Source organism: Sarcophilus harrisii, chromosome 5 (genome assembly GCF_902635505.1).
Source record: "Sarcophilus harrisii chromosome 5, mSarHar1.11, whole genome shotgun sequence".
Classification (NCBI taxonomy): domain Eukaryota; kingdom Metazoa; phylum Chordata; class Mammalia; order Dasyuromorphia; family Dasyuridae; genus Sarcophilus; species Sarcophilus harrisii.
In genome coordinates, this window is record NC_045430.1 from 239,291,272 (window position 1) to 239,303,950 (window position 12,679).

General features: G+C 32.5%; 2 protein-coding genes across 6 annotated transcripts in view; one reads left to right on the forward strand and one right to left on the reverse strand.

The window, feature by feature from the left end:
- OLAH (oleoyl-ACP hydrolase) overlaps window positions 1-1,683 on the reverse strand; it is a 68,983-nt gene extending 67,300 nt beyond the window's left edge. For all 3 annotated transcript variants that reach the window (XM_003771913.2, XM_031939938.1, XM_031939937.1), the window contains exon 1: window positions 1,461-1,683. The gene's annotated coding sequence lies outside the window, so the exon portion shown is untranslated. The remainder of the gene's footprint in view (window positions 1-1,460) is intronic.
- The window catches only part of CROT (carnitine O-octanoyltransferase), a 32,981-nt gene that overhangs the window by 6,724 nt on the left and 13,578 nt on the right, over window positions 1-12,679 (forward strand). For all 3 annotated transcript variants that reach the window (XM_023505106.2, XM_023505107.2, XM_012551273.3), the window contains exons 2-6: window positions 4,176-4,310; window positions 5,605-5,729; window positions 8,300-8,481; window positions 8,636-8,760; window positions 10,100-10,208. In XM_023505106.2, the coding sequence (XP_023360874.1) occupies window positions 4,176-4,310; window positions 5,605-5,729; window positions 8,300-8,481; window positions 8,636-8,760; window positions 10,100-10,208 (676 nt within the window). The remainder of the gene's footprint in view (window positions 1-4,175; window positions 4,311-5,604; window positions 5,730-8,299; window positions 8,482-8,635; window positions 8,761-10,099; window positions 10,209-12,679) is intronic.

A 12,679-nucleotide genomic window follows, 5' to 3' on the forward strand; every position in this document is an offset into this window, starting at 1 on the left:
TTAGTTGCTCTCTCTTATATTCTCTTTTCCTTTTCTTTTACTTTCTCTGTTTGGTCAAATGGATTTCTCCACTCATCTGTGTCATTTCCTCTTTGCCCAGTTCAGAACACAGTGAAGTTAAACTATCATCTGTAAAAACTCTTTCAATGAACCACTTTATAATTTTTTTGAGGCATCTAATGGGCACCACAATTATATGAGTTAATTTTCAATATTCTTTCTTTCTCTCCCCTCTTTCCCCCCAGCAGTATATGCCTCTTGTGTTCCCTTTTCATTCTTCATTTAAGGTTGTGATTTTTTTTTCTGAGGCAATTGGGGTTAAGTGATTTGCCCAGAGTCACACAGGTAGGAAGTGTTAAGTGTCTGAGGCTAGATTTGAACTCAGGTCCTTCTGACTTCAGGGCTGGTGCTCTATCTATTGCGACACCTAGCTGCCCCATATAATGTCTTTAAAATGATGAAAACAGATGCCTATTGTTTAAAGACCTGTAAATGGGTACTGTTTGTACTATTTGTACTATTGATCTGTCAGTAATAATCTTTAAGTAGTACTTGTTGATTTGTTCTTGAAGAACTAGTTTGTTGCCAATCTAACAGTAGTGACATAGTTTCCCACGCTCCAATCAGGCCTGGCTTGATGAGCAATAAAGCGATGGGGGAGTTATCCCTCCATTAGATGGACTTTGTTAGAAATTGACTCACATTTGATGATCACCTAATTCAACTCTAGATCCCGAGCTTAAAGGGCAGTATGAAAGAAAAAGAAGAAAGTATCTTTTTTCTTATGGAAATTAGTCTGGAGAGAAAAATGTATGCATGTGAAACACAAGTGACAACTAAAATCCTGGTTCTTTGCCCTGTGGGACATATCTGATGTTGACAAGGTTCACTGCCCTACATTTCTTTTTGAGGGATTTTTCTTATCTCCAAGGCTTGCTGAAGCCTGTCATAGTGAAGAGTTCTGCTTAAGGATTTCATTCATTGGATTGTCCAATTGTTATTTCTCTGTATCAAAGAATGAAAGTTAGGTGAATATTTTGCGGATTTAGGGATAATCAGTACTTATACTGTAAAGATAAGCAGAGCCTTTGTGTTGAGGAGGCAAGTATCTGGGAGATGCAGTGGCTGGAATTCTGGACTTCGAATGAGAAAGATTTGAAGATGAGAGAGTAAGTTTAACTGAGCAAAATAAGAAGAGTATTTCTTATCTTTCCATTTTGACTGACTTGGTAACATGGTCACTGTGGTGGTAACATAGAGGAGATTTCATCATTAAGGAAAAAGTAAGCTTTTTTTAAAGGATCAAGAACAATATGAAAAATCCTAGCCATTAAAAAAAGAACAGCAAAAACTTCAAAATCACAATGAAAATAAACAGGATTTATAATAGAAACAGTTCAATTTTTAAAAATTCAGTTTTCTATAAATGAGATAAATACAATTATCAGTTTGTGACCTACCTCGGCTTCTATTTCAGAGGTGTTCTCCACGATCACATAGCATGAACAGGAAGTATGTAAGTGATCTCTAGTTCTGAATGTATATTTCAAAGAGGGAGTAGGTCTAACCCAGTTAGACTTGATTTCCAAGAAGAGATTAGAAAAATTTGCTGCCAGATCTATTAGAAATAGCCTTTCAGTTCCTGTTACCATATTACCACCTCTTTCCTTCTTTCCTTCCTTCCTTCTTTCTTTCTTTCTTTCTTTCTTTCTTTCTTTCTTTCTTTCTTTCTTTCTTTCTTTCTTTCTTTCTTTCTTTTTTCTCTCTCTCTTTCTTTTTCTTTCTCTCTTTTTCTTTGTTTCTCTCTTTCCTGGCTTCAATAGTGGCAAAATATAACATCATAATTTTAGGGAGTATATTTTTTTACTTATAATTAAAAACAGACATTGGCTATAAAAAATAGTTAATATTTTCTGACTCTTCCATTTTATGTTTGTTTTCCCTTGGGAATAGAAGATAGAGATGTGTGTGTGTAAATATATATATATATATATATATATATATATATACATATGCATGTAGTCTCTTACCTTGATTAAAATAGAGAATGATGAAAGGAAAGTATGATAAAAAGGGGGAGGTAGCCTTTCTAAATCTGTTTTCTTCCAAGTCTTCAAAAAAAAATTAGATTTTACTAAATGTTTTTTAAAATCCCTTCCCAATGATGCTACTTTGTAATTAAGACTAATCTTGATGTTTTTTACACATATCATATTCACTCTTTCCCTCCAACTGGAATGTTAATCCCTGCTCTGCTTTTCAAATCCTCATTTTAGAATGTCCAATTCAGTGAGTCTCACTTCCAAGAAATCATCCCTCAAATTAACATTTTAGCTTTGCTTTCTCAAGATTTTTTATAATACTTAGAGTAAGAATAAGAAAAGTTCACAATTTCACCTAATCCAGGAATTATTTTCTTGGAGCTCATGAACTTTTATTTTTAATATTTGATAACTATTTAAACATAATTGGTTTCCTTTGTAATGCTAAGCATTTTATTTTATACATTTAAAAGTATTATTTTGAGTAGTGTTCCTTAGCTTTAGCAGATTGCCAAAGGAATCTATGATACAGAAAAGGTTAAAAATCTTTGATTTAGTCCAGCCTTCTCATTTTAGAGATAAAACCTCACTGAACTTTAGTTGAAGTGACTTGTCCAAGGTTACATAGATAGTAAGCCAAATACTTGGTATTTTAGCCCAGGCCATTTGATTTCAATTTCAATGACTTTTTGATTTGTATTGTATTTTATCTTCTTAATTTTTCTATCTCTGTTAATCCTACCTCTGTAGTTAAGCCTCCTCATCTTTAATTTTCAATCAAATTTACCCTCTTCTTAATTTGTCATTCTATATCTGCTTTCTTTCTCTGTTAAACTCCTAGAAAAAGTCCTCTGGACTCCATTTCTTCCCTCACTTAATGCCCTACAATTGGCACTATGTACATTCTTATTTCTTTCCCTTGCCCTTTGATACTTAATTGAAATAATTATTTCAAGGTTATTGGAGATTCTGTGGCCTTTTTGCAGTCTTCATCTTACGTAACCTCTTTATAGATATTTTAGATCATTTTTTTCCTTGCTATTTTCTCTTCCCTTGCTCCAGGACTGTTTTTCCCTACGTATCCTCTACCTCTTTTACTACTCCTTTTCAGTTTTTATTTTTAGGTCATCATCCATTCTTTGGCTTTTGGTAGTCTCCCAGAAGACATATACTCTTTTTTTTTTTTTTTTTTTTTTTTTGCTAAGGTAATTGGGGTTAAGTGACTTGCTGAAGGTCACACAGCTAGGAAGTGTTAAGTGTCAGGTCATATTTGAACTCAAATCCTTAAGACTTAAGGGCTGGTGCTCTATCCACTGCACCCCCTAGCTGCCAGGACATATACTCTTCTGATGCTATCATCTGCTCCCACTGGTAATTGAATGTATAATTGATTCTCATCTTGAGGCAGATCAGTCCCAAATCTACATAACCAGTCCTCAACTTGCTCCTGAATTTATCTTGGCATGAAAAGTTCTTCAGAATCTGGATTCAGTCTATATTACCTGGTTTATTTCACATCACTCACATTTATATACGTTATATTCTAATTAAATTAATCTAATAGCTCTTCCCCAAAGAGCATTGCATTTCCAGTCTCCTTGTATTCACACAGGCCATTCTTTATGTCTAGAAAATATTCCCTTCTTATTTCCCTTCTCCTTTCCGCTTCTCCCCACTTCTACCTTATCCTCTGTCAAATAAGCTTAAGGACTACCATCTATGGATAGTCTTGTATGATCTTCCTGTTTTTGAGTATTCTTTACTTACTGAGAAACCTTTATTTATTTAGCTGTGTGTATCTTATATTCCCCTTCCTCAGCAGAATAAAAAATATTCAATGAGGGCAGGGACTAATTTGTGGAGAGTTGGGTTTTTTTGTTTGTTTGTTTGATTGGTTTTTGGTCTTTGGTCTTTTGGTCTCAGCTTAAGACATATTTGCTGAATTGTACTATGTTGTAAGCTTCTTTCAGAATAGGAACTATTTGCTATACTTATTTTATATTTCAAATAATGCTTTATATCTATATTAGTCCTGGAAGACTAATAGTAAATACTGGTTAATTGCTTGAACCCACTGATTTTTAGGAAGCAATTTATAATCAGGGACTGATTCTGTTTTCTTTAATTTTACAGTTTTTACTGTTTCTAGAATCATGGAAAACCAGTTGGCTAAGTCCACAGAAGAAAGAACATTTCAGTATCAGGATTCTCTTCCTGCATTGCCGGTTCCTTCTCTTGATGAATCACTGAAGAAGTACCTTGAAGCAGGTCCAGCTCTTCTGATATTTTTGTATATGTTAAATGGCATTTGATTTCAAATAAGGAAAAGTACTGAAAAGAAAAAATAGTTGAGTTGAGTTGAGTTGCTTGGTCATCTAATTCGGCCCCAAGGCATTTTAAAAATAGAACAAGATATTAATGATAAAAAAATCTTTTAAAAATTTTCTCTCCTATCTCCTGCTTTTTCTCACTTCTTTTCTAATCCTTATCATTCTCTTCCCTATATTTATCTACATTTGCTTTGACTTGGCAGTCACTTTTTTTTTCTTATTTCCTATAATCCAATTATTTTAATAAGATTTTGTAAAAAAAAAAAAAAAAAAAAAAAAAAAAAAAAAGAATAACAACAAGAAGATTTTGTAAATTTGAAGATTATTTCTATCATTGCAAACAATCACTTTATGGTGAAAATATTGAGTTGACTACATTCCCACTTTCCTAAGTTACTGAATGTTGATGTTATTTAATTTCTAATTACTCTCTATGAGTTTATTTGGTGTATACCACCACAACATGAATCTTGTTAATCACTTTGTTATTCTTACAAGATACACTTTCAAATGTTTAATCTATTTTGTGGCACCTCTAACATTAGGCTTTCTAATATTTCTTCAATTAATTGACACCATCTAATTTATATTTTAATGTATTTAACATCTACTGGTCATCCTGTCATCTGGGGGAGGGGGTGGGGGGGTAAGAGGTAAAAAATTGGAATAAGAGGTTTGGCAATTGTTAATGCTGTAAAGTTACCCATGCATATATCCTGTAAATAAAAGGCTATTAAATAAAAAAAAAACAATTAATTGACACCAATACTTGAGTGTCCCTCATGTAGGACTTCAAATGACTGACGTTATTGTAGTATTGGTTATGAGTAAATAGGATTCCTTTAGCTATTTGATTAAAATCCAGAAGATAATACATTTTCTAACGTCTTAGTTTTACTATTATTATTGAATGATTCCCTCCCCCCCCCCACAAAAAAAAAGTGACATCTAAGAGCATTTTTAGGAAGTGGTAGACAAAACTGCATCATGCCAATGAGTATTTCTTTTTGTGGCATATTTCTATTGCTACTTACTTGTAAACTCCATTATTCTTATTCTTTAAGTTGTTAGATTGTTGACATGATTAATATGTTGTTTTACATATATGAATACAAAAGCATGCATAGTTAATACAGACTGAGGTAGCTTGTGATAATACTTTATAATTTATAAAGTATATAATTTATATAATATAATTTATACTTTTTTTTAAATTACATTTTTCCTCATAGTGAAGCCATTTGCCAATGAAGAAGAATATAAACAAACAGAAGAAATAGTTCAAAATTTTCAAAATGGAATTGGAGAAAAGTTGCACCAGAAATTACTTGAAAGAGCAAAAGGAAAAAGAAATTGGGTACTTTTATGTTTTTACAAATAGTTAACCAAATTGAGGATGTTAATGTAATGTAAAGTGTAGTCCAAACATATTTACAATGTGTATGGCATATATAATTTAAATATATTATAACCTTTATTTGTTGCTTACAATTTAAGAGTTTATTGTTTTAGTAGGTAACAAGTCAGCTATTGCTATAAAGTCTTCTTGGCTATTAGCTTCATCATTCTAATTAAAGACTTGAGAATATGTTCTCTCCAACAAATAGTATTTATTTGATCCCTCAAGCTCTGCGTGCTTGAAATTTAGAATCATAGGATTTGGAATTGCAGTGCTCCTTAAAAGTCACTCAGTACCACCTCCCTCATTTTACAGATGAAGACTTTGAGGTCCAGAGAGGTTAAATCATTGTCCCAGGGTTCTATAGATAGTAACACTTGGGACTTCTGACTCTGGGTCCAAGGTTTTCCCCTTTCTTTACATTTCCTGTGGGTATTGGAAATACTGTAGACCACATGAGACCATTGTGCCAATAAAGGAATGGACTAAAAAGTGTTTATACAATATATGCACATAATATTTTTACAATGTATGTACAGTGTAAATATAATATATTTACAATATAAAACTTTATATAATATAAATTCATAGTAATGACATTTTAGTGTTGGTGATAAAAGGAAGTTGGGGAAAGTTATCCTGGTAAGTAAGGGCATCTCAGGTTAGAGGAGAGGTCTTGTTGGGACATTAGTCTTTTAAAAACTAGAAGATGAACTTCCATGATAAAAAGAGTCAGTTGAATTGATATATATGTAAGTAATTCACTACCTAGGAACTTTTTGAAATGTCTTTCACTAGCAGTTGTCATTCGAACAGAAGTCTTAGAGCTTTACAATTCCCATGTTCTCTGCTTTCTGTTTTCAGCTTTGTGTAATTTAAGTAGGGCAAAAGTTTGGGACCAGTTGTGACTTGCAGTCTTAGTCTCATTTATCTCAGTTTGAATACCTCATTCTGGCGTAATCATACTAGGTTCCTCCCAAAAAAAAATGCTTCAGGGTGATTTTATTTGATCTGCTTGTTTGTGCAGGAAAACCCATCAGTTGCATTTGCTAAAAGATTGACCCACCCAGATCTTATATTGGTAGATGTAAAAGCAATACCTATGGAAATTTTCACTTAGTTTCAATGAACTGAAATGATTTAAATTTTTGTTGAAATTTTTATGTATTATTTTTACTAATGACATGTAATAACATTTTTCAACATTTATTTTTAAAAATTTTGAGTTCTCAATTTTCTTCTTTCCTCTATCCCTTCGCTCCCTCTTTGTGGAGGCAAGCAATTTGATATAGATTATACATGCTGTATGTGTGCCATCATGCAAAACATATTTCCACATTAGCCATGTTACAAAGGAAAATATACCAAAAAAAAATCCCCTCAAATCCAAAACAAACCCAAAACAATAAAAATAAAGTAAAAAAAAAAGTATGCTTGAATCTGCATTCATTCATCAGTTTTTCCTCTGGAGATAGATCATGTTTGTCATCTTAAATCCTTTGGAATTGTCTTGGAAAATTGTATTGTTGAGAATAGCTAAGTCATATCAAAATGATTTAAATATCAGTGAGAGTAGAATACCCTTTAAATTTTTTTATTTTAATAGTATTTTATTTTTCCAAATACATACAAAAATAGTTTTCAGCATTTGCCTTTACAAAACCTTGTTTCAAATTTTTTTCTCTCCTCCCCCCATCCCTCTCCCAAGACAGCAAACAATTCTATATAAGTTAAACATGTACAATTCTTCTAAACATTTCCATATTTGTCATGCTGCGCCAAAAAAAAAAAAAAAAAAAAAAAAAAAAAAAACCCAGGTCAAAAGGAAAAAAAAAGAAAAGAAAAGAAGAAAACAAAAGAAATGAAAAGAATACCCTTTAATGTTTTAAATTTAATTTACAGGGATAACATTGGAATCATCTTAACTTATTAACAGATCAACTTTTAAAAGTAGCATTTAATGTCTACTGTATACATGACCCTAAGGACTCAAGAATTATATAATATAGAAAAGACTATCTCCTGATCAAAATAAGGACATCTAAGATTTCAGTGTACTGGTGTTTCTAAAATAGACTTTGCAGTGATTCTTTACATTTCACTATTGTGTTCAGGATGCTATTGTGACATTGGTTGACAACTTCCTTAGTGAACAATTTAGTTATTTTTATAATTTGAAGTTTTTTCAAAATAGAAAAGAAGCCCTAAGAGCATTTGATCTAAGCCTGTAAATTGGTTTAACTTTAAAAGGAATATAGTATAATTGAATGAAACTAGCTTCAGAGTCAGCAAATCTGCATTCAAATCTCACCTCTGAAAGTTACAATTTAAGAACTTTCAAAAAGTCACTTAACTTCCCTGGGGACCTCTACTTCCTTCTCTATAAAATAAGACTTTGGAAGCGATGACCTCTAACAAATTTTTTAGCTCTAGTTGATTCTGTGATCTTTAAGTGTTAAATAGCAATTAAAAATAAAATATTTCAGTAATCCACTTATTTCTGAAGTTCTGTTTTTTATCACTTTCAGCTGGAGGAGTGGTGGTTGAATGTTGCTTACCTGGATGTCCGTGTACCTTCACAACTGAATGTCAACTTTGGAGGCCCTGCAGCTCACAGTGAACATTACTGGCCTCCAAAAGAAGGCACACAGCTAGAAAGAGGATCTATAACTCTTTGGCATAATTTGAACTATTGGCAGCTACTAAAAATGTAAGCTAGGGACTCAAAAGGATATCATTGAAGATTTACTTGAAGACTTAGATAATGTACCTGTGAAATTTAACTTAATCATATGAATGTAGATACTGAATTTATAGAAGATGACTTTTTAGTGTAGCTTTTTGATCAATCTTATTTTTCATAGGGAAAAAGTGCCTGTTCATAAAATTGGAAATATGCCTTTAGACATGAATCAATTCCGAATGCTGTTTTCTACTTGCAAGGTACCAGGAATTACTAGAGATTCAATCAACAATTACTTTAAAACTGGTAAGTAAGAAAGGGGTAGTTTGGATTTTGTTTGTTGGTAAAGACAGTAGGCTTTATGCAGTTTTTAAGAACATAATGATTTGCACCGACATGAAACGCTAAAGTTTTCAAAATGCTTTACACACATTATCCTAAGAACTTCTTTCATCTTCCAATTAAGAATGCTCAAATAAAGAAGTAGTCATTAAATTTACATTTGTGATGTAGGTATAAATGCCTCCCAGTATTTACGATTGTGTGTGTATGTGCATGTGCATGTATATGAAAGATAATGAGGTGCATGTAGAAACCTTTTTAATAGTTATCTTTTCTTCCTTGCTAATAATAAAGTAAGATAGACTTTAAAATTTTCAATCTCCAAACTTAAACTTCATGATGACTAACAGCATAAAAACATTCCTTACCCTCCTCAATTTTATATTCATTTTCTTGCACTTCTGAAGTACAGAGAAAAGCTTCTTTTAAAAGATAGTTTCTTTTTAATTTAATAGTATCAAGACTAATCAGCTAGATGCAAAATAAGGGACAAAATTCTTAGTCCACTAGGTAGCCTTTAGCAAAGCAAAATCAAACAAATGAACAAATAATAAGAGAGGATTCTTTTCTTTGGTGTCTCCTTCCAGGACTACCTTAAATTCCAGCCCAGTTGATTCTATTTTCCTTCCTTTTTTTGTTTTGTTTTGTTTTCTTTCCTTTTCTACATTACCTTGTATAGATCCCTGCCTCAAATTATTTTTTGGATGTAAATTTGGTGGAGGGATTAAAGAATTTGAAATTCCAGTGGATAGAATGTAGGAATAAGGGCTAGAGGACTTTAGCTTTCAGGGACTAAGTTCTGAGTGTGGTTTTGTGCTCATAAATCATGTAATCACCCAGCCCTTTGAAATCATAAAAAAATCTGGAGAAAGAAGAAGTGATTCGTTTCATAAGGTTAGAAATTAGACCTATTTATTTCCCTTTCAGTGGCTTGAAGCATATTTCCCTTTTTCTCTTTTTTCTCCTTCTCCCAAAGAGTGTAGACATCAGAACCACAGAAATTGAACTGAAAAACTGGTTTAGATTGGACCAATTCATGATAGGTTGAAGCTTATGGTCTTCCAATCTAGACCTGATATCGCAATTTAGGCTTTGTCATTCTACTATATACTATACCTGTGCCACAGGTCTTCTCCACACCATCTTCCTTTCTTATTGACTATTTCTGTGTTAACTTGTTAATGTATTTTTATTTAGGGTACATTTTCAAATGTGATGGATACATTGTCATATAAATGGATAGCTAATATACTCATTTAACTTTTAAAGGATTTAGTCCTGTGTTTTCTGCTCCTTATTCCAGAGAGTGAAGGACACACCCCAAGTCACATAGCAGTGCTGTGTCGAGGTCGAGTTTTTGTCTTTGATGTCATGCATGAAGGTTGTATGATGACCCCGCCAGAGCTGCTCAGGTTTTCAAATTACTTTGCATTCCTTGAGTCTCTCTAGGTCATAGTATCTTTCTGGAGTGATCCAGCACATTTTTTGAGCTCTCTTTTTTGAGGGACATATGGTTTCATGGAAATGGAAAAGAGTCAGAGGTGGAGAAAAAAGGTCTTCTTGCTGATTTTGTATTTCTTTAATTTTGAGTGTATATTATTTGTTGAGACTTTTTTGGGTGAGATTTTGACTCAAAGATTAAGTGGAAGAAAATCTAGTATAAAATGAACAAGAACTTTTTAATTTTAATTTTTAAAATGATCAAGAATAACTTTAATGATATTTGGAGATGTGTTCAGTATTGCATTTCATCAAGAAACTTCAACTGCCTTGTTATGAGAAATTGAAAAAAACTAAAAAGAATTATGTGCTATAACAAAGTTCATAATTTAAAGCATATGTTCCTAGAAATTTTTTTTTTTTACTAAAGGCCTGCTTAATATTTATTTGCAGTTGCAACAAGCATCTTTTATTATCCTTTTTTTTAACCATTGTTTACTATAGTTTCTTATCAGATAAAAGGTACTATTAGAAGCAGGCACACAAAACGTAGTAAGAAGTGACAGTCTGTATAATATGATGCTGGGAGAGAAGGCAGAAAAACCATTTTTTTAGAGACAAAAACTCAAACAACATAGCAGTCAGAGGCCATTTAAAAATCATAGGCCTAGAATTGAAAGGGACATTAGAGATTGTCTATCTAGTTCAGCCTCTTTTTATAGATCAGCTGAGTCCCTGAGAGAGACTATCTATCATCTTTTCTTTTCTTTAAATAGTATTTTTCCCCATATGTCAAGAAGATTTTTTTTGCATTTATTTTTACAAGATTTTGAGTTCCAAATTTTTCTCTCTGCCTTCTTCCCTCCCCTTTCTTCTCCTGAAGATAGTAGGCAGTTTGATATAGTTTATACAGATGCTATCATGTAAAACATATTTTCATATTAGTCATAATTGTGAAAGAAGAAACAGATTAAAAGAAAAAAGAGAGTAAAGTGAAAGAGTATGCTTTGATCTGCATCCTGAATTCACCTGTTCTTTATCTGATTATGAGTAGCATTTTTTTTCATTAGTCCTTTGTAATTATCTTGGCTCCTTGTGTTGCTGAGAAGAACTGAGTCAATCATAATTTATTCTCACACAGTGTTGCTGATTATCCACCATCTTTTAGAAAGTTAATGGCAGTATTGCTATTTGAACCCAGAGCCTGTGATTCTAAGCACAGCATTCTACTCAACTGTTGGTTGAGGAACCAATAACATTACTCAATCAATGTTCTTGAAAGCTCCTGTTGACTTCCTTCACAATATTTCCAGTGCCATGTACTGATTTTCACATTGAAGCCCAAGAGTCATTGACTGGGATTGATTGGGTTACTCTCTTTAAGATGGGAAGGAACCATGAAACCATTAAAAAAAAAGATTTTCCTTCATAATAATTAAAATAGAAGTTTTTGGTATCTTAAAAGGCGGGAGCCTAATAATAGACTGTCTTGTCTGAGACCTGGCGCAGCCAAGTTCATCATCGAAAAACTGGCCACAGGTTAATTCTTAGAAACGAAAATGTTGGCATAAGGAATTCCAAAGTGAAAGCTTTTGTTATGTGAATTATTTACACACATGAATCAGTTCATTCCCTGATGATATGAGATAAATGAGTTGCCATTCTAGTTTGTGTTTCCAGGTCTTGCTCACTTTATTCATTGTGTGCAGGTAGGAGAATAAAATTAGACCAACCTGTTAGGCCACTTTGGACTTGAACTAATCTCAGTAATTCCATTGTGTCAGAAAATGTTTAACTTTTTAAAAGTATAATCATTGAGTTTAAAATTCAGACTTTTATCTTTTAATATGAAATTTTATATTTAAATATTATATATAAATATAAATAATTTATATTTAATATGAAAATATGCCTCCCAGGAGGCAGAGACTCATATGTTAGTTCTTTCATAAAGAAATAGCATAAAAATTCAAGGTCTGATGATTTGATTTTTAATTGTCAAGTAATCTCTTATTATGTTAGATAAAATCTCACTTCCAGCACAAAATTTACCTTTTTTGAAAAGACCGTTTCAATGTAGTTGGATATTATAAATTTAACAAGGCTGGGTAAAGTGCTAATTTTTTGTGCCCCCCTGCCCTTGCTCCACCTCCCATTCCCAGGGTTTGAAAGACATTTTCTCTGATAATCACTTATTTCTGATCCCATTTTTTTCTTTGTGCTAAAATGTTACAAATTTTATGATAAGCTATCTTACAGGATCATTTAAATGATGGATCATTTAAATCACCAAGTCCATATTAGCCTACATAAATATACTTTTAAAGTGAATGGCATTTTTCAGGCTAACTATATTTCTCCCTAATTGAGAGTTAAGATCTGTTGGTCCAATGTTTGGAGCAGGAGAGCTGGAACAAGACTGGTAATTTGAAGCTGTCCCCAT